This window comes from Ailuropoda melanoleuca, chromosome 10 (genome assembly GCF_002007445.2).
Source record: "Ailuropoda melanoleuca isolate Jingjing chromosome 10, ASM200744v2, whole genome shotgun sequence".
NCBI lineage: Eukaryota > Metazoa > Chordata > Mammalia > Carnivora > Ursidae > Ailuropoda > Ailuropoda melanoleuca.
Genome location: NC_048227.1, coordinates 26,372,075 through 26,397,975, shown reverse-complemented (window position 1 = coordinate 26,397,975; position 25,901 = coordinate 26,372,075). Strand labels below are relative to the sequence as shown.

At 49.5% G+C, this 25,901-nt stretch overlaps 1 protein-coding gene across 4 annotated transcripts in view; it reads right to left on the bottom strand.

The window, feature by feature from the left end:
• MYH11 (myosin heavy chain 11) overlaps positions 1-25,901 on the bottom strand; it is a 97,089-nt gene that overhangs the window by 44,476 nt on the left and 26,712 nt on the right. For 2 of the 4 annotated variants that reach the window (XM_034670322.1, XM_034670324.1), the window contains exons 3-8: positions 20,857-20,884; positions 9,850-9,952; positions 8,351-8,371; positions 6,024-6,116; positions 4,766-4,829; positions 2,702-2,800 (exon numbers count right to left, since the gene is read on the bottom strand). In XM_034670322.1, the coding sequence (XP_034526213.1) occupies positions 2,702-2,800; positions 4,766-4,829; positions 6,024-6,116; positions 8,351-8,371; positions 9,850-9,952; positions 20,857-20,884 (408 nt within the window). The remainder of the gene's footprint in view (positions 1-2,701; positions 2,801-4,765; positions 4,830-6,023; positions 6,117-8,350; positions 8,372-9,849; positions 9,953-20,856; positions 20,885-25,901) is intronic. The other 2 variants (XM_034670323.1, XM_034670325.1) reach the window with 1 other exon arrangement.

The window sequence follows — 25,901 nt, the reverse complement described above, 5'->3', positions numbered from 1 at the left end:
GGTACTTACCACTATCTCTCTATTTAACAGCTTAATATAAATTACACATAATATAAATTACACATTATATACTCTATGTCATATATTATATAGGCTTATATAAATTATAATGTTATGTTTATATATCTATAATTAGCTATTTCTGGATATTTCAAAATAAGATATTACCTATTAATTCCCTGCAATGGTGGATAAAGATTTAGCTCTCTTGTCCAATCTAGTCTGCTGGTTGTTTTTATAAATAAAGTTTTATTGGAACACAGACACTCCCATTTCCTTGTCTCTTTTCTATGGCAGCTTTCATGCTACAGGGGCAGGCAGACTGGAGTAGCTGCCACAGAAACCGTATGGTCCCCCAAACCTAAAATATTTACTATCTGGCCCTTCAGCAAAAACATTTGCCAACCCCTTGTTTATATCAGGAGACATGGTTCTCTGTAAAGCAGTATTCTGTGGTTACATTTTATGGCTGTTCTTGATTTCAGCTCTGGGGGCTTATTCAGCACCCCTCCCCTAAATTTATAATTGCTTCTCTTTTTCTTGTACTATTTGCTTTTAGCACACCCGCCAATACATCAAGTGTCCTTTTCCAAATCAATCTTTAATGAAGCTGGATTTGATTATGGTTTTGGAGAGAAGTCAATGAGATATTTTTCTTTTTGAACAAAGGTCTTTTATGGGTCAAGTCACTTGGAAGGTGCCTGAGGTGAAACTGACCCAAGACACCAGTTAACTCCAGCCTTTGGATTAGTCACGGTGCCAGATTAAAGTCAAAAGGATTTGGGTCTTGGCCAAAATTTCATTATCCAGACTCTGGATAAATTTACAAATGTTTGATCCTCTCAAAAAGCCTTACCTCTTTCCAGGTCTATCATCAAGAATAAAAATAGCCCCTAGGAATTTCAGTAGTTAGCCTTATCCTTGCCCAATTTCTGGAAGACCAGAGACAGAGCACAAAACTGGAACCCAGATCATCAAACAAGCAAACTGTTGACTTTGGTGCCAAAGAGAAAAAGAGATATACACATTTCTCCCTGGGCCACCTCATAATGTCCTGCACTGTAACTGACAATTTGTCTAATTTCCAGTGGACAACATCAGCATCTCCCTGCCTTTTATCCAAAATTTCTCCACCGCAGACCCTATTTGTATGCTCCAGACCGCCCAACATCAGGATTAAACAGTGAATGAGGTCGCCCCCTCGCGGCAGAATGTTGCAATACACTTCATCACCGCGAAGTTACCAGCAGTGCAGACTTCCCTTCACTAAGTTTGTTAAGCAAAATGACTAACCCCGGGCCCCAAAAGTGATGGGAAGCAAAGTTTGTACTGCTCTCATAAAATTTGAGTCTTAAAATAATTACTAGAATTTACACTATACTATGTATATATTCCTTTTTTTCAGCTATGTGATTTGTGTATTCTTTTGAGAGTTAGCAAATTACCATAGGTTCAGAACATATAATTTGCCACTGGAATCTCATATACAGTATATTGCATTTGCAGGAAAAAATATTTTCCCTACCGGTGACAGATGTGAACTACACTGACGGTAGTGATCACTTTGCAATATATACAAATACAGAATCGTTATGTTGCATACCTGAAACTACTATGTTATACATTGGTTATACCTCCATAAAAATATTTTTTTCCCAGGGAGCCTGGGTGGCTCAGTTGGTTAAGCATCTGACTCTTGATTTCAGCTCAGGTCATGATCTCAGGGTCCCTGCATCCGGCTCCGCACTCAGCGGGGAGTCTGCTTGAGATTCTCTCTCTCTCCCTCTGCCCTTCCCCCTACTCATGCATGGTCTCTCTAAATAAATAAAATCTTTAAAAAGATATTTTTTCCCTGCTTCAAGGGTGAGAAAACTATAGCATACCACCTACTTTGTAAATAAAGTTTTATTGAAACATAGCTCTGTGCTATATGGCTTATAATTTGCCCGTGGCTGCTTTTGTATTACAATGGCAGAGCTGAGTACTTGGAACAAAACCCCCTCGCCAGCAAAACGCCTAAAAGATTTATTATCCAGTCCTTTACAGGTCTTCTGTTGACCCCTGCCCTACAAAGGCCACTTAAGTTTGCGTTCAAAACATGTATAATGAAAAGTGCTTAGTTCTCCTTCCCTTCCAAATTCCTTACGAAACTACCTCTTACATACTTCCAAGTTTTTTTTTTAAAGACTTTATTTATTTATTTATTTATTTGACAGAGAGAGAGACAGCCAGTGAGAGAGGGAACACAAGCAGGGGGAGCGGGAGAGGAAGAAGCAGGCTTCCCAGCAAAGCAGGGAGCCCAATGTGGGGCTCGATCCCAGAACTCTGGGATCAGGCCCTGGGCCGAAGGCAGACACTTAACGACTGAGCCACCCAGGCGCCCCACTTCCAAGCTTTATAAACCGGCAAATATTGCATTTGTCCTTCTCCCTTCCTGGAAGGCAGACTGTCTAATTGAAGTTGATTATTCGTCTAACATCTAATTAGACTTACTGTCAGCTGTGTCACATAGCAGGTGCTCAGTAAATGTGGCTTGAACAAAAACCACACTCACTCTCATACACCTGCCTCCCAAAGACAGTTATTCCCCTGATAGCACCCGAGGCTCTGGTTTAATAGCCAACCTATTAACCCTGGATCATGATGAGTGGGATGGCTGAACCCCCCCACCCCCCGTGATGCATCCTCACAGGTCACTTACTTTTCATCTTGTCCTTGGCTCCAGCAATCAGGTAATAGAAGATATGGAACGTCCTCTCGTCTCTGGCTTGGCGAATTGCCCGTGACTTCTCCAGAAGATCTGGTTTGAGGGGGGAGTTAAGAATTCTAGGGGTACCACAGGTGTTCCCCTTGCTAGAACCTACCTTCTTCCCCCATCCCTGTCTCACCAACCACAGGAAGGGAGATCTCATTTAAGCCTTATGAACTATCCGAGGAAGTAAATGCAAAATTATTCGCATTTTCAACATGGGGAAAGAGAGGCTCAGGGCAGGAAGTCATTTTCCAAGAGCCCACAGCTAGCAGGTGGCAAAGCCACATCTGTGGTGGCCAAAAGCACCCTGGCCAAGGGGCTGGGGTTCAACTAGCCTCGGGAAAGAGAATGTGAACATACCCCTAATTCATCTAAGGCGAGAGCCCATTCTGCTGCGGGGCAGCACGGAGACCACAGGGGTACCAGATTGGTGGGGGGAAGGCACATGTGTGGCTGGGCTGTTGTCCCAGGTGGATTTCTTCATCCCTAAGTGTGCTGTGGCAGGACGTTAGGGCAGGCCCACCTGTGCCCTGCAAACGTGGCAGCGCTGGCCTTCCTGGGGCCCTCAGACCGCCTAGCCCTTGCCTCAGCTGTCCCAGCCTCCTTCCAACTGTGGATCCTTAGCAGGCTTGTTAAAATCCAGGGGGCCAGCCCACCCTCGAGCTCTGAGTCTGCAGGTCTGGGGCAGAGCCCGCAGCCCATATTTCCAGCAAGCTCGCAGGCGATGCAGGTATTGCTGGCCAGGCTACGCACTTTGCCAGCCACGGATCTAAAGGGCAGAAGCTGAGGCCACAGGGAGGGGTCTCTGCCTGGGACTTGCCATGAACATAGGAAATGAACAGCTGAGAAGCATGTGCAGGGGTCTGAGAACGGGCTGTAGGACAGAATCTTCCCTGGGTGGGCTGGCCATGCAGCCCCAAGATCGTGGGGGGGTCTCAGCCCATAGTGGGCACCTGGTCTCAGAGCAGCCGGGCTGGTTGGGGGCCTGGGGCCTGCTTCCTCCTAAACAAACAGGAGGCTTTCCTTTATGTCTAAAGAATCAGAATTCCACTGGCCCGCCAGTGCCCAAGGCCTGCTCGTCAGCCTCCCAGTGGAAGCTCCGGCCACGGCTGGGTCCTCTGCAAAGACAGCATCCCCACGTCCCTGAGTTGGGCCAGAATTAAATGAGATACTGTGTGCCAAGGGCCCACGCTGGTGCCCAGCACACAGCACCCCTGCGTTAGGCTAATGATCAAAATGCCGGAAGTTCTGCAATCTTTTTTCCCAACCCTTGAGCCATAAGAGGTTCAGAGTTTGCTAGATTTTGGACAGACCTCTGAGGATATCCTATACGAGTGTCATAGGCCACCCTCAATGGTGTCGAGGGAGCCCACGGTTACTCCCGCGGCAAAGGACGTCCCTGTTCTCCTTAGGGGACTAGAGAGATTACAAACAGCCTCTTGGGGGCTCAGCAGGTTTAACCAACAGCTGAGTTTTGGTTTTAGAAGTTACTGGAGTTTAGAATTTGTGGACCTGTATCGTCAGAGGCCTTGAGGGCAAAAACCACACTGCGTGGTTGGACACCGTCTAATCCGGGGGCCCTGGGGGCACAGGAAAGAAATGTTCCCCCTCCAGGGCCTCAGCTGTTAGCATTTTGCCCGTTTTCATACAGTCACGTAGAGCCTGGTTCTTCTGTGTGAATTTAAGGAGCTAACATTTGCTGCGGTACTGTTATCACTCCCATTTCACAGACGAGGCACAGAGAGGTTGAGTAATTAGCCCAAGGCCACTCAGCTAAGGAGGGGTGAACCCAGAATCAAACGCAGGCTGTTTGGGGCTCACGTTTGTGTGACCACCACACCGCAGTGCCTGCTGTCAAGACACAACGGCCTCAGGGCAGATCTGTTCTGGAAGGAACCCAAGAGCCTGGGGAGAGAGGGGCCGCTGGTCCACCTCTCTGGGGCCTCTCAGGCTTGGGGCAGGAGGTGGATTGGGGGGGCAGGTCCCATGTGACCCAGGCTCGGCAAAGGATACACGTCTCAATGTTGGCTCCCACGATGTAACCAGTGACGTCAAAGTTGATGCGGATGAATTTGCCCTGCCAACAGGAAAACACAGTTCATGGGGCTCCCCAGCCTCAGCCCCTCACCCCCGCACTGCAGGCAAGTGGAGAGAGGGATGTCCAGCGGCAACTGGAAGTCTCGGGGGGACAGAGAGAGTTTCTTGCAAACACCCAGAACCTCACAGGTCAGCATGTCAGAAAGAACCACCATCTACTGAGCTGGGATGATTCCGGGCCTTAGAGCCACAGAGGAACTTATAAAACACATTCGCAAAACAATTTCATTTGGCTCTTGCAATGCTCCTCAGCTGGTCACGGTTATGCCCATTTTAAAGGTGCGGAAACTGAGGCTGAGAGAGGCAGTATGACCCGCCCAATGGGCCAGTGCTCCTAAGAGGTAGAGCCACGGTGAGGACAAGTTTTGGGGCTGGAGGGCTCCCTCCCTGCCCCCTGCCCAGAAAAATGCTGGCCCCGCCACGCTCCTCCAGGCTCAAGGTCACCCAGCTGGAATCAAGCCTCCTCTTTGGGACAGGGAACCATGTCTTCGTGTGATTGACCACCCGCTTTCAGGGCTCTCCTGCCCCCGTGAGGCTCAAGTGAGAAAGGGAGCCCCTTGGAGTCTGGGGAAGTGTGTGCGGGAGGGTGGCACCTTCTGCCTCATTGACCTTCACCTCCCAACTAGACCTCATGGAGGCTGGAACCGCTTCTGATTTGTTTGCTACAATCCTGTGAGCCTGGCTCAGGGTCTGGTCTACAGCAGGTGCTTAATAAAAACCAAGCAAAGGAAAAAGCAAGAGGATGGTGCATATAACGGTGTATGAATGATCACACACAGTAGGTGCCTAATAAATACTTGCTGGAAGGTGTATGTGCCTAGTACATAGTGAGTGCTCAATTCGTGTTTTGCTGAGTAAATGAGTATTAAGCGTTTGGCACCTACTAGGTGCTCAATAAATATTTATCAAATAAATGTCAAATGCGTAACAGGTGCCTAGTATACAGCAGATGCTCAATGGACATCTATTGAGTGAATAGTGAATGAAGGAATGAATGAATGAAGGGATGTGTGGCAGGAACCCTGGCAGCCCTGTAAGGTCACAACAGGACTGGAGATACAGAGCACAATGCTGTCGTGGGGCACACGTCCAGCCGTTCCGGCTCAGGCTCCCTGCACGCACAGAGTCTGCGTTCCCAGGCAGAAGAGGACACCACAGGCATTTTGCTACTTACGAATCGTGAAGAGTTGTCGTTCTTGACCGTTTTGGCATTGCCAAAAGCCTCCAGAATCGGGTTTGCTTGCAGAAGCTGCTTTTCCAGCTCACCCTAAAATTCATTCACATCTAGTTAGTGGAGAAAGTAACCCAGGTAGTGACAGTTCTGCCCTAGACGGAGGGCGTCCCAAAACTCTGCCCTTAGCCTACAGGTCCTCTCCTATCTCCTACCCTGTTTGAGACTCCAATGCTAATGTCCAGATTTACTCAAGGATTTCAGAACAGAAGCAACCAGACGGGCTCTCTGATAGCTAGGACATCTGTTCCCTAGAAAGGCCTCTTTCTGACCAGGGTTTGCTCATCTAGCCAATGTCATTTCACTGAGAACCACTTCACAATGTTGAGGACGTCATTTACATCGTAATGAATTGTGCTCCCTGGAGCTGTGCAGTGCACAACCTGCGCTGCTGTCTATGGCAGTCCTGCTGCTGCTCATATTTAACAAGCAGCTGTCTTCAAGCTCAGCACTACAATCCTTCTCCTGACGGTTGTGTTTTTTTTTTTTTTTAATGTTGCAAGTTTTCTTTTCTCGGGACTAGTTTTCTGAAGTCTTTATGGAAGACAAAATAAGGAATGCGCAAAACCCACCGGGAATACTCTTAACCGACTGCAGAACAAAGCTTCAAAGCAGGTTGCCTGAGCTCCATTCATCAGGTTAAAAGCAGCTGAGACGGTACACAGCCCACCGGCCCCCTCTGAAGGGGCTCCTGTGCACAAACGCGGTCATGTGATTAATCGTGGCAGGAAAAGGGCCAACGAGGTAAGTCATGCCAGGAAAGCGATGAGCTGCTTCTGCCCAGCCCCAAAACACGGCATTGCAGACTGGCCCAGTGGCCTCCCCTGGGAAGTGCTGGGACCTCAGGGTTTCCTCCTTGTTCCCTCTTGTTAAATTCCCTGTCCCTTTCCTCAGGGCAGCAGGGCAGGGCTAAAAAGAAGCTGGGGACAGTTCTAGAAGGGAGTGCAAGCGCACAGCTCTCCCCTTGTGCCTCTGTCCTCCAGGAGGGCATCACGGGTAGCTGTCCCTAAAGGGGACAGGAAGCTGCTACTTATTTCTGTGTCTGTGCCTCCCCAGGCCTGCTCCTCTGCAGCTCCCCAAAGATGAAATGAAGGTGTCACCTCTGTGAAAATCCCAGGCCCAAGAAGAATCCCCATAACAGGGACCTGCGGGAATGTGCAAGGAGGACAAAGGGCTTCCCTTGGCTGGTGAGAAGACTAAAGGGATTACTTCTGTCGACACAAACTTGGGGTCCCAATATCCCCCGAAAAAGGTTCCCTTTCTAGAATGGGAATTCCAGCTGATGGGACCAAAAGATCCTTCTCAGGAGAGCTGTAAACCTGGACATCTGGTCCCAAGCACTCATTGTTTGGATGATGAGACTGGGGCTCAGAGAAGTTAAGTGACTTGGCCAGGGTCACACAGGAGCAGATCCCAAAGAAGAATCCTGATTCTCCTTCTGATCCACCCGTGGACATGGGTCTCACTAAGATGCCTCCCAGGGTCTCACTAAGATGCACTGAGTGTGATCCTAGCACATGCTAGGACCTCTGAGGATCTCTTGCAGAATGCGACCCATACGCCAGCCCCCCCGCCCAAGCTCTGTGTTAGAGAGGAGTTTACATCTGCGGAGGTCCAGGCAGGACCCCGTTGGGTGTTGCATAGCTGGGGCCTTACCATGCCACCAAAGCTAGTGCATTGCAAACTCCAAGTCTCCTGTTTCCAGAGCCTTGGGTCAAGCAACCGGCATGCAAAGACGGACACGCACTGCACACACATGCACGAGGACACACCAGTGCGCAGGGGACAGGGCTCAGGGGAGAAACGTAGGGATGATGGCAGGGAGGAGGGAGGGAGGCAGGCCACAGCAGTGCCATTAGCTGTCAATCAAGCCAGGGAAGCTTCAGGGCCAGAGTGTCCTAAAACGCTCAACCAGGTGGGACAGACGTTTATAGGGCGGTCCAGTCGGGGGTACCGGTGGTGGATGTGTTGGGGGGAATGGTGGGGGGGATTCACTCTGAACTGGGGAATTCCATTCCAGGCTGGAGGACAACTTGGAACATTCCAATGGGGGTCCCGCGGCTGGCGCATGGGCCCCCCACACCATGCGCTGGCCTCGGACCCCCCGCCGGACGGTACTTTGGTGAGCTGGTTGGTTTGGGCTGTGAAAACTCGGGGCCCCCGCCCCTTCTACCATCAGCGACGGGACTCAGTGGTGCAACAGGGGCATGCAGCTCTAAGTACACTCCATGCCTCCCGTACACACCAGGAAAACACTCCAAGTTACTCACGTAGGCAAGAGCTGGGCCTTGCTGTGGTTGAACAATACAGTATAAAACAAACGTCAGTGTCATTCCAATCGCGCANGCAGCCTGGATTCCCAGGGGGTTGGGGGGGGGGGGGGGGGGGAATCTCTTCTTTGATTCCTGTCCTTTGCCATTTTGCTCGTTCCTTTTAAGAATTTCTCAGGGACCCAGATATTTCAAAAGTTCTTCCCACTGCGGGGGCCAAGGTGGGCTCTTTGACACGTGATCAATGAGATACCATCCGAGACGAGCTTGCAGGGGCAGAGAAAGAAGTGTCCGGCCCATCCTAGGCCCTTGGTAGAGATCAGTCACGATTAAGTATTATTATGTCTTATGTTGGCTATTACAGGGAAAGAAGAGGCAGCGGGAAGCAATGTTCAACAGCCGTGTAAACTTAACCTAGGATTATGTGTTCCTACACACTGGGCCAGAGACAGTGTGGAAATGCTGGATTTCCTGCATTTGTTGGAGGGAGGAGGGTTGGAGCCACGGGCGCCGCCTGCCCCAGACAAGCTGACTCTGGGACGGCTCCGGAGCCGTCTGTGAGGTCTAGACAGCAAGACCCCCGAGCTGTCTTCAGGCTTCCACGCTGCCATCTCTCCAGCCCCAGACCTTCCGACAGAGACGCTGGCAAGTGCTTCAAGCAGCCCCACTGCGTGTCCCCTCCTCTGGGACAGATGAGGTAGGGCTAAGACGGAGGAGGAGGAAGAGAGGGATGGACCCCAAGAGGGATGAGTCTAGAAACTTGCTTTTCTTTTCCTTCCAAGCCCTCAGACTGCACCAGCATGGGTTTATCTATATGACTATTTGACAGTGATCTCTCTCCGTCTGGAAGCCCGGGGAATAGAAGGACAGCATCGCTCGGACTCACGGCTGGGCCCCATCCCGTGTCACCCCGCACACAGGTGATGCTTGGTCACTGCACTGGACCAAAGCCCGTAGCTGAGTGACACTGATATTCCCATCCCCTGGGGTCCCAGTCAGAGGGGCACATGGAGGAGTGACAGGTGTGTCTCAGTTCTAGGGAGTTTATAGAGACTCATTGACAGGGTGATTCTCAATCAGGGTGCCCTAGAGGACACCTGGCGGTCCTACAGACGCGTTTGGCTGTCACAGCTGGGTAGAGGAGTTGCTATGAGCATCTTGTGCGGGAGAGGCCCGGATGCTGCTAAAATCCTACACTGCATAAGGCAGCCCCACCACAGAATTCTCTGGTCCGAAATGACAGCGGCACCACTATTGGGAAGCCCTGACTGAAGCAAGACTCCTCCCTGTGGCAGGAGAGGGCCCGTCCCACATCATGAAACAGGACCCCTCAGGATGATGATCCCGCCTGAGGCAGACTGAAAGGGCTCACCCAGCTGGAAAAAGACCCCTCCTGTGAGTTGTCGGGCAAGGGGCCCATGAAACATGGACCCAGGCCTCCCAATTCAGCCCAGAGACCCGTGCACTATGGCTCGGCCACTGACAAGAGCTGCACTCACCGTGATGCTCGTGTCCTTCTTGCCCTTGTGGGAGGAGGCCACCACAGCCAGGTACTGGATGACTTTCTTGGTGTTTTCCGTTTTCCCAGCTCCAGACTCCCCTCTGAAAGACACGGGAACAGTGAGCCACTGGAAAGAAGCCTACCCTCTTTCCACAGTTCCAGGCCCTTTGCCAGGTAGGGCAAGTGAGGCTCCCAGAGGGGAAGTGACTCATCCAAGGTCATGCCACCAGCACAGAGCTGCACGGGGCCGCACATGCTAGCCGCCACCTCAGTGTACGGCGCAGGAAAGGATTCAGATGAAAAGAGTAAAAGAGAAAAACTGACTTTTCCTACCAAGGTCCAAACTTAGGTTTATTTGGAATTATCTACTTTTTGTTTAAGATACTTTATCGTTTTTAGGCCAGTTTCAGGTTCACAACAAGGTGAGCTGAAAGAACACTGAGTTCCTCTATCCCCCATCCCTCAACGTGTACAGCCTCCCCCATGACCAACCCCTCCCCCACCAGAGTGGTGCATTTGGTATCATCGATGAACATATGCTGACATATCGTCACCCACAGTCCACAGTTTAAACCAGGGTTCACACTTGGTGCTGGACTTTCTATGGGTTTGGACACACATAACATGACATGGATCCATCATTATAGTACCACACAGAATATTTTCTCTGCAAGTCATCTACTTTTAAGACATTGTTAGCTCTGTTGACAGAAAGAAAGATCAGGCAAAGGGCAACCTTCCAGGAAGGAAATAGGTACCTCTTAGAGTATAAGACTCTAAGGTGAAAGTTTTAGAAGCTTCCCTTACAGATTATCCTACCCGCCATTGGGCAGATATAAGTCCCTTCATCCTCTGGAGAAGCCCACTCTGATTGTAAGGTGGCTAGCTAATGATCTAAGTCAAATATCAGAGGATAAACCTGGTTAAAGTAATTCATGCTAAAGTGTAAATGACTGATATATTTAGATCGGCAGAGCATTGTCTGTCTTTTCAAAACAGCACTCCTACAATATGGCAGATTTTTTTTTTTTTAATCAAATGGCCTTCTTGAAACCTGCCTCTCTTGGCTACCAAAGGTCATCGTGGTGGGCTTGCTGCATCTGAGGGTTCCAGATGCTGACTCTGACTTCCGGGCTTCCTGGTGAATTGGAAGGACAGGGCCTCAACCAAAACTTTCTTCCCTTCTCATCCTCCCCTCACATCTTCTTCTTTTGGTTTTCCTTTATTTGCTAGACTCTCTCATTTTCTGAGCTCACTGCATCTCCTGCAATGCAAGAGATGATTTTTTTTTTGAAGTCTGGAAAAGAATGTGTCTACCGTGAGGTCAGCTTAAGGTTCTCCACGCTGAATCAGTGCCACAGCACTAGTGCGGTCCCTGCTCTTTTTCCTAATTAGGAAAGAAAGAAATTAATTTGTCCTGCCAAGCACCCGTTAACAACTTTGCTCATAGCTAAAAAAGAAACACGTGCCCTGAATTTCTGGACCTAGTGCAGTGGGCCCCGATGTCTGGACATCAAGCGTGTGATCTCCAGGAATGTTGGGCTTAGCATTGCTCTCTCCCTTTTCCTAATGGCCTTTATCCTAGTGGCCACATCATTTCATGTAGCCTCAGAGGCACTTTGTGAATGGGGAACCATGGAGTCAATTATCCCTATTTCTTGAGGGGAAAATAGAGTCCAAACCAAAAAAAAAAAAAATTTTTTTTTTTAATTTTAAGGAGAGAGTTGAATTTAGGGGAGGAGAGGCCCCATGCTAATTATTTCACATGCATTATCTCCTTTAGCTTCTCTCCCCCGATCCTGAAGGTAGAATGAACCACTTCCCAGTTATTACAAAAGAGGAACTCTGGCCCAGAGTGGGTAAGCAACTTGCCCCAGGTCACACAGCGAGGCAAAGGCACAGTCAGAACTGAGTCAGGTCTGTGATTCCAATGCAATCAGGACACTTTCTACTACATTCTGCCTCGTCATTCCACAACACAGACCCACCCCTCCAGGAACCTGCTTTCTAAGGCCAGAGGAACCAATGAACCAAATCATTCAGTCATTTACACCTTGGTATGAATTACTTCCTTCAGGCTAACATCAGAAAGCTTGACAGACATCACCTCAGACTGAAGGGGCAGGTTCCGACCAGAGCAAGAGAAAGGAGAAAACATCTGAGTGTGGGAAGCCACCTTTATAGGTGATCCTGAACCTATTCAGATCTAAGACAGTACACACAGTGTCCAGATCCCCAGATCGTCCCCTTTCCCACAGTAATCTCGTTTTCCACCTTTGTTTTCAGCCTCTCCTAACTCTCCTCTTTTACAACAAAGATATTGGCACAACCATGACTGTGGCCCTGGCCTTCGACTTTAGGAGGGAGGGGAAGTGGGACATATACTCTGGGAATCTGCTTCTCCCCATGTGGGCTGCTTGGCTCAAAAGTTTCCAAGTTTTATTGATAAAAATAAATTGTCCCGGGAAGTTGTGCCAAAGAAAACTCCAGAGCTCCAGGCCCACGGGTGTCTGAAGATTGATGTGCTCGGGGCTGCTTTAGAAACATTAATATCTTTGCTTTTCTGACCCCTGAACTCCGGGGGTGAAGATGCCTTCCTGATCGGCACACCCGAAACCTCTGTCCTATTTTGTAGGGAACTTGGTGCCCAGTTCCCTCCTCATGACCATATAAGGCCTCTTGGCCTTGTACTCCCCCCACTGCCAAGTCCTGCCCCAAACGCAATGGGCGCTTTAACCCCAGCTGGGCCAGCTTCATGGGAGGGCCCTGTGCTTGACTTCATGCTCTCAAGTTGCCATCCTGAAATTCTTAATACTTTTTGAATAAAGGGCTCTGCATTTTCATTTTGCATGATTTTACACATCATGTGGCTGGTCCCGGGTCCCAGGGTTGAACACCATTAACACCGTTTACAAGTCCATTTCAGTCTGTGGTCTGCCCTTGGCAGCAAAGCCAAATTAGCTCTGGGTTTCAGCACTGTTCAGTCCCTGGTCCTCATGGGACTCCCGCCCCTGTAGCCTGCGTGAGGTCTTCAAGCAAGTGCGCTGCCAACTCCTACACACCCTGCAAAGCCCAGATAAGCATCGCCTCTGTTCTGAAGGCTGCCCTCTAGGCAGGAGCAATGCCTCCTTCCCCTACAGCACCGATCAGCGGAATAGCTCATTGGGCCCCAAGACGAGCCTGTCTGAGTTCAAATCCCTGCTCTGCCAGTGACCTGTGTGACCTTGGGCAGGTCATTTAACTACTCCCATGCCTTGGTTTCCTTATCTACAAGCTAGGTATAATTAAAGCACTTGCATGATTGTTACAAGGATTAAATAAGTGAATATGTATAAAAACGTTTAGAAAAATGACAGATATTCCAAAAGGTCAGCTATTATTACTTACAACCATTTCTTCCCTAATGCTTGTATTAATACTTATAATGCTTATATAATGTTTATATTCTGTTTATAGCAGGATCTTCAACATTCATACTATTATTAAAACATAAATGCTATCCCATTTTTCCACTGTACAAGCCAGGAATCCACAAACCACTCCTGTAAAGAGCCAGACAGTAAATACGTTAGGCTTTGCGGGTCATGCATTCTCTGTCACAACTACTCAGCTCTGCCATTGTAGCAGGAAAACAAGCACGGCCGTGTGCCAATAAAACTTTATTTACAAAAAACAGCGAAGAGCTGCATTTGGCCCACTGGTCAGAGTTTGCCGACCCCTGGTTGTGGTCTCTCCACGCTTTCCTGTCCATTTTAGATTAAAGTTCAAAATCCTCCCCGGGGCCCAGAAGACCCCCCCACCACCTCCCTCTGACCTCTTGCCCCACCACCCCCTTCTCTCGTAATCCAGCCCCTCGTCACATACAGGTTACTCCTTGAACACCCAGCTCTCTCTCAGCCCAGGGCCTCTCCATGCCTCACCTAGGTCCCCTGTTTATTCACACTGTATGAACTACGTGCTAGACCACAGGACTCAGCTCTGAACATTGCATTCATTCACTTCCCAGGTTCCTGATGGCAGAATCATCTGCAGCAAATTGTGAGTCCAGGCTGGGCTTACCTGAACCCCTGATTATTTTTAAAAGCTCATACCCTGCTATCAACATGTTGGTCCTCAAGTCACTTTGGCTGATTTTAACTATGGCCCCAATGAAATTTAATAAGGACAGCTAAGCAGATGATGGTTTAGGGGCAAATGGACATATTTGCAAATAAAAGTTGAATGGCTACAGCCAATGCCCTGTCACTGGGTGCCGGCCATGTACAGGGCAGTGTGCTAGGGGATGAGGACACTATCCCACCCTCGCTGAGCTTACATTCCAGGAGAGGGAGACAGACACTAGCCAAGGAAATGAGTAAGTAATCAAGGTGGCATGACGGGGAACTGGGGTCAGGGGGCGGCTGTCGGTGGGTAGCCAGAGGGGGAGCAGAGCCCTGCAAGATGCAGGTGGTAGCCTGATGCTTGGGGTGCAGTATTAACAGCGAAATCACTAACGAAAAGCCATAAAAACACAGTGCGGTGCTAAATCTAGCAGGTAAAGGACCCAGTCAGGGAGCTGAAACACAAAGGCAGGGTCCCCTCGGCTGGGAATGCACGTGTCATCAGCTTTCCTTGTTCTGAGCGTCCTGGTTGGGGGTTACAAATAAATTTTAGTAAGTAGGTGAATTTGCAAATATGGAATCAAGAAATAATAAGGATCGATTGTATATATATATCTTTATATATACTAACGTATATTTTTAAAGTCTGGAAACAATTACAGCTACCATCCACGGAGGGTAGTTAAATAAAACACAGCCTTTCTGAGCCTCTCAAGGAGGGAGGCTGGTTTCTGCATGATCAGACAGAACACACTCCAAGATCCCCTGCTGAGTGGAAAGAGCAAAGGCAGACCAGCACATGCAGAATGAAACCACTGTGTTTTCTAAAACCCAGAGTTCTGGATCCTCCTGGGGAGGAAGAAAACCCCAACTAGTTCTGGGAACGGTGCATCAGCATTCTCCCATGGCATAAGTTCTCTGGGGCAGGATTGCAGCTGCCCCTCGAATGGGTGTAAGCTTTCCAGTTTGCCACAGTCCCCACCACTCCCTAATGTGACCCCTGACCTAATCTACCCCTTTCTGTTACCTGCCAGCCTCTCCGAGGCATTAACATTTGTAAATCCTGGTCTGGGGATACAAGGAATGTCTGTAAGCAGCTCGCTGTAAATCTACCAGCCAGGCCTAAAAAGGCATTAAGATAAGATAATCATGGACATAGCTTACCATGAATATGATTTGTTTGTCACCCCATACGTTTCTCCTTACTTTTGCTTAGCATGGCTGCGGGCAAAGTTGGACTTTCAAAAATAACTAACAATGAACGATTATGTTCACTGAGCATTAAATGACATCATCGGGCACTGTGCTCAGTGCTTTCCGTGAATTAACTCACATGTTCCTTACAACTGCCCTGTGAGGCGGGTGCAGCTATCCATTTTACAGGCTAGGAAACTGAGGCTCAGACAGGGTAGGTGGCTTTCTGTGAGAATATGGCAGAGCTGAGTCCCGGGCTCCCTTCTGTTCTGTCTACTTCACTGACTGCCCCTAAAATGAGAATCTGGACAGTTCTGGAGCCAAAATGGCCCCATGCTGCCTTGCTTGGGGCAGCCAAGTGTTGTCAGAGCATCACTTAGGGGCCAAAGGGACCCCAGGGCCCCCATCACTTTACTTCGTCAGCCAGCAGAGTTGGCTAACAGTCTGAGGACCCCCGTGCCAGGGTGGGCGCACTCCCAGCCTAGCCTAGGCTCCCCATGAGCTGAGCCCAGGGGCCCTCTCTCCAACCCCGGCATGCGCCAGGTAACCCCAGATGTGTTTCTGCACAAGGTCTACACCTAGCGGTCAGCCGTCCCGGGGATGAATCCGACATGCTCCCTGCAAATTGTGCACCACGATCTCCAGGACCCCCAGCTCATGTTTCCCACCCCTTCTGAGCTCCCAGATGCGCCGCAGAGGGGAGGCACGTGAGCCCCTTTCCTCTGTTGGCAGGGGCTCCCCAGAGCCGCACCACCCTCTCTCCCCGCCGAAAGCCAAACGTAGGTGTAGACAGTTCAGAGTCAGCCGTGCCTTCGGCATCCCCTGGAAAGATGCCTGCGACGAGTGTTGCCATCCCTGCCGGCTCGCTGGCTGGCCCACCTGCTCCCCAGGTGCCCGACACGCTAGATAAAAACCCGGCTTTCCCCAGCTCCGCCCCAGGCCACTGAGTCAGGAGCCTCCGGGGTGAAGCCAGGCCGTCAGACCCCTGAACCATCGCTCAGCAACCGAGGTGCAGCCACATCTGGGGACAGAAGTCTAGCAGGACCCACCCTCCGGGGGTACCTGGGATGGTTTTAAGCAATCACAGTCCCCCCAAATTACCTGACCAGGGAAGCCAGAACTGGCACAGACATGAGGGCTACACCCAGCAGACAGAACGCGAAGCAGGTGGTGAAGCTTAACATCACTAGGGGCAGGTCACGTTCGTGTCACGTGGATGTCATGTGGGTTGACGTACCGCCTGATACGGTGGGACGTAGAAGGCACCTCACCTCAGCGTCATTCTCCCCCAAACCCATAACCCCAGTCTGACAACTGAGAACCATATCAGACAAACCCAAATGGAAGGATGATCTGCTAAATCCTGGTCAGTCCTCAAAACTGTCAGGGTCAGGGTGCCTGAGTGGCTCAGTTGTCTAAGCGTCTGTTTTCGGCCCAGGTCATGATCCCGGGGTCCTGGGATTGAGTCCCACATGGGACTCCCTGCTCAGCGGGGAGTCTGCTTCTCCCTCTCCCGCTGCCCCTCCCCCTGCTCATGTTCTGTCTCTCTGTCAAATAAATAAAATCTTAAAAAAAAAAAACTGTCAGGGGTCATGAAAAACAAGGAACGTCTGAGGAACTGTCACAGCCAAGGGGAGCCTAGGGAGACATGATGATAAGATGTTACTCTGGATGGGATCATGGAACAGAAAGACATTAGTGGAAAAACTGTGAAAGCTAAGGTCTCTAGTTTAATAGTGACGTACCAATGTTGTCTTAGTGCGACAAATGCAGTGACGTCACATGTTACTATCAGGAGAAATGGAGACTTGGCCGGTGGGATATGGGAACTCTCTACACTATCTCGGCAACTTTTTCATAAATCTAAAATCATTTCAAAAGTATTCTATTTTTTTAAGTGATTCCACTTAAAGAATAATAATAATTTAACAATAACGTGCACGTACAGCCAAAATTGTAACCACAGTGCCAGGCAAATGAGGTTGGGGAAACATGAGTTATTTCTGGATTCTACCAGTCTCCGGAATCAGGAGACTTAGACCAGATGCAACCTTTGCTTCTGTGACCCTACTTCTGTCTGGGATCCTACTTCCATCCTCAAAGACAGAAGCTGAGGAATCCCAGAAGTTCTGCCCACAAAGCTGGATGTCATCATATATTTGCTTAGGAATAAAATTTATTTTTTTGAAGACTTTATTTATTTATTTGAAAGAGAGAGAGAGAGCACAAGCAGGAAGAGTGGTAGGCAGAGGGAGAGGGAGAAACAGACTTCCCACTGAACAGGGAGCCCTACATGGGGTTCGATCCCAGGACCCTGGGATCATGACCTGAGCTGAAGGCATATGCTTAATCGACTGAGTCACCCAGGCGCCCTGAGGATAAAATTTAAAATGACTAAGAGTTTCATACCTGGGGTCTGGTCAAGTGTTTCACTATTTCCACGGAGGGTCAGTAGTCCTCCAAAAGGGATATTTGTAAATAACATGGAAATGTGACGTCAGTGGAATGTCAAGCGGAAAAAAGCACAAGATAAAGATGTATGCACACAACTGAGTTCGTGTTTATGTTTAAAACTGACTAGAAAAAAAAAAGAGAGAGAGAAGGAGCTCCACCAAGGTTTACTGGGGCCAAACTTGGTAGTGGGCTATGGGTGAAATTCTTCCTACTGCTCACCTCTAGGTATTTTTCTGCTTTACTCTTACAGTTACAAAAAAATTAAATGTATTCACATGCATTTTACATTTCAATTTAATTTAATTTAAAAATTATTTATTTTGTCTTTATGGCAGAAGGGGAAAAAAAGAATAAAAGGAAGTGGAGAGAAGTTTATTGATTTGCCTAAAGCTGGGGAGTCAGCAAACTTTTTCTATTAAGGGCCCCTTGAGGCGCACAAATGATTTGTTGTACCTACTCAACTCAGCCATAGTAGCGCAAACAGAGCCACAAGCCACACAGGAATGAATGGGTGTGGCTGGGTGCCAATAAAACTTTATTTATAAAAACAGACAGAGGGCCAGATTTGGACTTTCGGTCACAGTTTGCTCCTCCTGGCCTAAAATCACAGAGGTCTAACTCAGGGATCCTTGGATCAGGGGAAGTGGAGGTTCTATTGCGGCCACGATTCTGATTCCTAAGCCTGGGCTTTGCTCTTGAATGCCATGCTGCCTCCAGCCGCAAGGCTCAACAAAACTCCAGCAAAATGCCACCATCAGTCAACCAGCCAACAATGATGTGGCACCTGCTGCGTGCCAGGACCCATGCTCTGTTCTCCCCCAGCATTGCCCCTTCAATCCTTCCAACTGATATCCCCATTCTACGGATGAGAAAACTGAGGTTTGCAGACTTACCCAGCTTGCGCAAGAACAAACTGCTGGCATGCAGCGAGGCAGGAAAGCAGACCTAGCCCTGTGCCTCCAAGGCCCCACCTCCAACCACAAGCGCTGCCCTGTTGAGATATCTGTGTCCCCTCGATGTCGCACCGCATCACCAAAAACACCTTAAAAAGTCCTGTAGGCTTTTATCAGGAAGTGTTTTCTCTTCAAAAACAGAGCAGAAGGGATAAGGGGAGGTAGGGTCAAAGTAGGAGGCCTGCTTGGGAGGAAACTCTGGCCAGGCCATAGGTGAGGCGCCCAGTGGAATCCCCTTGGAACCCTAGAGTTTTACAAGAGTCAATGTGGGCCCCAGGGAAGGGTGGCAGGAGGCAGCTGGAGAAGACAATGGCCTGAGACCAGAGTCTGAGCAACCCAAGTGGGACATGCAAATCCAGGTGACTCATGACGAGACCCTGACAGCACCAGTGTGTGTCCCCAGGCGGCCCTTCTGACCTCCTTGAACGGTCAGAAAGATCTCATATACCTCTTTTCTACGCCTTCATCCCAGTCTGCAAGGTCCTGCCGGTCAGCTCCCTGACCACATCCTCCTACCCATCCCCTTCCCCACTGTGCACCAGCACTTCCAACCTTCTCTTTTCCCCGAAAGGCAAATGGTCCCTACCTCAGGACATTTGCCCTTGCTGCTTCCCACCTGAAACTCTTCTCCCAAGTTCTTCCAGGAGATGGCTCCTGAAAGTTTAAGATCACAAAGTTTAAGATCATGCCTTACAAGGGGTTGAGCCAGCATGGACAGGCTGCAAATATTTTTCTTTTAACCAATGTGCTAAACACAAAAGCCACCAGCCTGGGTCCTGGAAAGGCTCTTCCCAGACAGAGGGCCTCTTCTGGTGGACACACTCTGGCCAAACTGACCTCTTAGTGTCTTAATTACAACATGCTCTATCTGACCCCAGGGCCTTTGCACATGCTGGAACCTCTTCACCCTTTTCCTTTGTTATTTCTGCCAAAAACACGACTTCATTGGAGAGGACTTTTTTGTTCTTCCCAATTAGAACACTTTCTATGTGTGCATTCTCCTAGTTCCTTACATGTCTCATTCTTTGTAATTTTCATAGTTTGTAATTATACATTTACTTGAGTGATTTAAAAAAATGTGTATGTGGTTCAAGGTAACACCTTAAAGATTACACCTTCACAGGGCCAAGCAGTAAATTCAAGTAGTCTAAAAGACGAGAATGTGATTACTGTCCCAGTGCTGTCTTCCGTCTTGAGAAGAGGGGTCCTGTTTATTTTTGGCTCACTCCCAGGCGCCTTATACCCACCAGGAGGCCTGGAATCTGTGTAAGGAGTGACAGTGGGGGTGGTGTAGGGGTTAGGATGGGAGGGAAGGGTATGAATTTCTCGTTGCTCCTGAAACGAGTTTCTATAAACTCAGTACCCATGAGCTCACAGTTCCAGAAGTCAGGCGTCCAACATGGGTCTCACTGGGCTAAAACCGAGGTGTCAGCAGTGCTGTATTCCTTTTGGGGAGCTCTAGGGAAGAGTCCAGTTCCTTGGCTCTTCCAGTTTCTAGAGGCTGTTCTCATCCCTGGCGTCCTCCCTCGTCAAAGCCAGTAATCTCGGGTCAAGTTCTCACACTGCATCTCCCTCTGACCCTCTGTTCTGCTCCCACTTCCACTTTTAAGAACCTTGCGATGACACTGGGCCATCTGGAGGATCTTGATAATCTCCCTAGTTTGAGGCCTGCTGATTAGGAATCTGAATAGCATCTGAAGCCTTCACACCCCCAGGCCACGTGACCTGCCGTACTCACAGCTTCCAGAAATCAGGATGCAGAGATCACTAGGGGGTCCATTATTCTGCCCACGACAGGAGGGATTTTTCCTGAGTGTTGAAGAGTCTCTGAATGATTCTAAATTGAGTAAACGTCTTCTGACCAGTATTCAGGTCTTCAAAGACACAGTGACACCAACCACTAAGTGCGGCGCAAAAGTGCTCACTCACTGTGACATGTTTGGGCAGTAACTTAACACGAGCCAAGATTTCCGCACTAACAGAGACCTTCACAGAGCTGTTATGCAAAGAGATGCAATTCTGTGAAGAGTTCAGGGCCCAGCATGCAGTAAGTGCTCAATAAATGCTCATTTTAGAAAGGCGGATGGTGCAGAACAAGATGGCACCAGGGATCACCGATACTTTGGGTGTGCCTGCCTCAGCACGAGGACTTCTGTTCAGCAAACGCTGAGCATGCATCTCCTCCATGCCAGATACGAGCGAGATGCCTGGAAAGGTCAACAAAGAGTTCTGCCCTCAAGGACCACTCTCTTTAGTAGGTTGGATCTCGACTGTAGACATACAGGAAAAAACAGCTCTACTTACGTGCACAGAATGGACTGGTCCTCTCGATCTGAGAAAAGAAAGAAAAAAGGCCATGAATTAGAATTAGCTCTGAGCTGAAGGTCTGGAGATGTCTCCTCCCCAGCACTGCCCCCCACCCTAAGCTCCTGCACACTGGCCCCACCAAAGGTGGCGAGGGGCCAACTGGGCTCATTGCCCAGGACGCAGGGGACAAGAGCAAAGAGAGGACAGCAGGGCTCCTGTAGGTACTCCTCCCTTCCCCCAAGTCCTGGAGGCAGCCCTAGAAAGATGCTGGTGCCCGATGAGTTCAGAAGGCAGTGGCATTCCAGCACCTCCAGCTCTGTGGGGGGAGGGTCCCAGGAGCCCACTCTGCCAGACAGAACAGACTGGGGTCCCACTCAGCCACTTCTCAGCTCTGTAGCCTTGGGCAAATAGTCTTAACCCCTCTGAGCCTCAGTTCCTGCACCTGGAATATAGGGTAGTGGACAGTTTGGGTTTGAACACCTAGCATGTCCTCTTCTGGGAAGAGCATCATCCTGTGTTCCTCTGGGAGATGTGCCTCCGGCCGCACCCCTGCTACCATATTCAGTCTTGGTGGGGAAGCACAGTGGGTAGACAGAGCCTTAGGGCCCTCACTTCCTGCACCCAGATCCCAAGAAGCCCATTCCTGCCATTTCTGAGGGTGGCTCTCCAGTCTTCCCACCCCATTGGTGAGCTCCCTGACATCCTGCATACATCCCTTTCCTAGATAAAGTGCTGTGTCGGTCTCTGTTGCTGACGATCATAGAACCCTGCTGGGGAACACAGGGCATCGTGAGATTAAATGTGATTAAGCAGACATTACTGATCACCTTCTACTCTTAAAGTGGCCTCAGAGGGTAGAGCCAGGGTCTGGAACCCATTCGCTGCCCTACAAGGGATGTGGGGAGAGTTACCAACACCCTCAACCATTGATGAATTAACCATAACCAAGAAATCAGAGCATCGTATCTGCTGACGAGCAATGCTAAAGTGACCAGTGTTTCTGAAATCCATTCCCTGGCTCCATCCTCGCTGTCCTGGTGCTCAGGCCCTCTCGTCCACACCTCTCCAAAGATCTCCCGAGATCTTGTCCTGTCCTCCTCCAAACCCCTTCTCAGGGTGATCTTCCTGACACGTCGAGCTGCCAGTCACTCTGCAACTTAACACTCTCTCACTCTGGAAGTTTCTTTAGAAGTCCAACATTAATCTACCATCGGACCAGCATTCCAGTCCTGGGAATAGACCCAAGAGGACTGAAAGCATGTGTCCCCGCAAGACTGGCCCATGAACGTTCACAGCAGTGCTATCATCATAGCTAAAAAGTGTAAGCGGCCCAAGTGCCCCTCACCTGGGGAGCAGAGAAACAGTACGTGCTGGATTCATACCATGGCGTGTTACTCAGCCATAAAGACAATGATGTCCCGGTGACACAGGCTATGACACAGATGACCCCTCAAGAACACCGTGCTAAGTAAAGGAAGTCAGACACAGAAGGCCGCTTATTCTAGGACCGCATTTACACAAGATGTGCAGGGCAGGCAAATCCGTGAAGTCAGAAAGCAGATGAGTGGTCGCCAGGGGCTGGGGGTGGGGGGGCTGCAAACAGGCGTCTGGGGTTCTGAAATGGGATTATAGTGATATAATGGATATAATGGATATAATGGATAGACATAAGTCTATCCATTTACTAAAGATCTTTGAAGTTTACTTGTAAAATGGGTGAATTTTTGGTACTCGGATTTTCTCTCAAGAAAGCCATCATTATTTTTTTTTTTTAGTATTTGTTTATTTTAAAAAGAAAGAGAGTAGGAGCAGGAGGGACAGAGGGAAAGGGAGGGAGAATCTCAAGCAGACTCCGTGCCAAATGCAGAGCCCAACGTGGCTCTCGATCTCAGGACCCTGAGGTCACGACCTGAGCAGAAACCAAGAGTCAGATGCTCAACTGACTGCAGCACCCAGGTGCCCAATAAAACTGTCTTTAAAAAGCCAGTGTCCTGGGGCCCTGGGTGGCTCAGATGGTTGAGCATCTGCCTTCAGCTCAGATCATGATCTCAGGGTCCTGGGATTGAGTCCCGTGTCGGGTTCCCTGCTCAGTCAGGGAGTCTGCTTCTCCCTCTGCCCTTGCTTGTGTGTGCTCTCTCTCTCAAATGAATGAATAAAATCTTTATTTAAAAAAAAAAAGGCCAGTGCCCTGAGATAAGGCCCACACTCCTCAGCATGGCCCCCAAGGCCTCCTGTGACTGGCCTGGCCCACCTCCCCAGCCTTGGCACCCCGTGTCCTTCACTCTGATGCCCCAGTGACCCCCCTGAGCGTACTCCTGCCTTTGTTCAGACTGCTCCCTTCTCTTGTTCTTGGCCCCTACCTGGTCCCTCAGCCTCAGAGGTGATACTTCCTCCTTTCCCCGGGGCACGGATTGGCCTCTGGGATAGAAGGAACAACTTCCTAAGAATCGGATCTCAAATCCACACATCTGTGTCACCACCCCGGCCATACCCAGTCTAAGAACCATCACTTTGGGCCCACATTGTCTGTCTCCCTATACTACTAGAAAGCAAGCTTTACTGGGGAAGTGGGAGCTTATATGTTTTGTTTAACATTTTATCTCCATGGGGCACCTGGGTGGCACAGTCATTAAGCATCTGCCTTCGGCTCAGGGTGTGATCCCGGGCGTTATGGGATTGAGCCCCACATCAGGCTCCTCCGCTATGAGCCTGCTTCTTCCTTTCCCACTCCCCCTGCTTGTGTTCCCTTTCTCACTAGCTGTCTCTATCTCTGTCAAATAAATAAATAAAATCTTTAAAAAAAATTTTATCTCCAGTACCTGGCAAATAGTAGGTGCTCAACTCTATTTGTTACATGGATGGATGGATGGATGGATGGATGGATGGATGGATGGATAGATGGATGGATGGATGTAAAGATAAATGGCTGACTGGATGGATGGGAAGATAGATGGATACATGGATAGATGGATGGATGGATGGATGGATGGATGGATGGATGGATGGATGGAGGGAGGGGCAGACAGATGGGACTGGAGGAGGCCATTCCTGTGTGTCACTGGGGAACAGAGAGGATAGTAATGACCATGTCTGGACGGGGGAGTTCTATCACATAGAGAAAATGCGGCCCACCGCAAGGCAAGATGAATGAGATGATTGGGCAAGTTCCATGGACCCTGTGTCACCTCCAATCAATTCTCCTTTTCTTCTCTGGGATTACAGATGGACATTCTGGTGACCTGGTTGAGCCAAATCCTCACACCAAAAGGCAGAAGTACAAAAAGACTATTTAATTCCTCTTTCTTGCTCTCACTTTTTCCACCCCGAGGTGGTAGGACGGGCCTCAGCCCCCTGCAGGTGCCGCATTCCGGGAGTGTGGAGACCCTCCGTTCAGGCAAGTCTGACCCCTGAGCTGAAGGCCAAGGGGAAGGGCTCCAGGAACAAGAGAGAGAGACGGAACGCTCTCCTTCTGCATCAGAACTCCATCCCCACACAGTCTCATCTTCTAGACGAGCTGCACTGACCCTTACCTACAGCCCCATCTTCTGCTATGATTCCTGGCTGCTCCACATCCTTCCAGAAGCATCCACATCAGAAACACCCACACCTGTGTCTAACGACAGACACCTAAGTTGGTCACTGCCACCACATCGGCAGTAGCAAAAGACCAGACACAAACCATTGACCTGGTCCATCCACTGAAGACAAGCTAGTCAAACAACTTCTAGTATTTAAATTCTGGTACGGCCACGGAAGGACACATGAGGCAGCCAGTAAAACAAAACCAAGAAGACGTTTACCCACTGATGCAGAACAGTGTCGAAGATACATTAAGCTAAAAACAAATAGCTAGGAAACACAGCGATATGCCTTCTGTGTTTTAAAAAGAGGGATATAGGGACGCCTGGGTGGCTTAGTCGGTTAAGGGTCTGACTTTTTTTTTTTTTTTAAAGATTTTATTTATTTATTCGACAGAGATAGAGACAGCCAGCGAGAGAGGGAACACAAGCAGAGGGAGTGGGAGAGGAAGAAGCAGGCTCATAGCGGAGGAGCCTGATGTGGGGCTCGACCCCATAACGCCGGGATCACGCCCTGAGCCGAAGGCAGACGCTCAACCACTGTGCCACCCAGGCGCCCCAAGGGTCTGACTCTTGATTTCAACTCAGGGCCTGATCTCAGGGTCCTGAGATTGAGGCCTGAGTCCAGCTCTGCCCTGAGCAGGGAGTCTGCTTGGGATTCTCCCTCTCTCCCCCTCTGCCCTTCCACCCCACCCCCAACTTGCATGTACTCTCTAAAAAATTAGCAGGATATCTATACACATGCATGTACACATATACACACATATGCACACACACCCTCAAATACTTGTATATGCATCGGCTCTATGGGGAAGCCACCACTCTTGATGCGGCCCACAGTGGTTGTCCCTGAGGAGAGGGTCCAAGCGCTGAGAATCAGAAGAGAAGGGACACCGACTTTCACTCCATCTGCTTCTAACCTGTTCACGTTTGTGCTGTGAGCACACATAACCATTCCCTCATCTCACCAAAAAGTGGTCGATGGAAAAATACTCTTTAGTGCTCTTGAGGAAACCACTGTAACCCCAAAGCTTAGGACACGGAAGAGAGAAACAGCCACCACCCACAATGCCCCCAGTGGCTCCCCCTTCCGGAACGCCCACAGCGCCTCGGGCCTGCGCGGAGCTCCGGCGGTGCTGCGTGACCCATTTAGTTCCCATGGTAGCCGCAGAGGTGGCCACTAGCATCACCCCCATTTTACAGATGAGGAAAATAGAGCTCAGAAGGTGACTTGCCAAGGGCACAGTGGCCCCCAGAAGGTCTGTCTGCTCTGAAACTCAGAAGGTGACCTTATTTAGAATCAGGGTGTTACAGGTGTAATTAAGGATCTCCAGATGAGACGATCCTGGTCTTAGGGTGGCATCCAAATCCATGATCGGTGTTCTTATTTCTGAGAGAAAGGATGGTGAGATTAGAGACACAGGGACAAGGCCACGTGAAGGAGGAGGCAGAGACTGCAGCGAT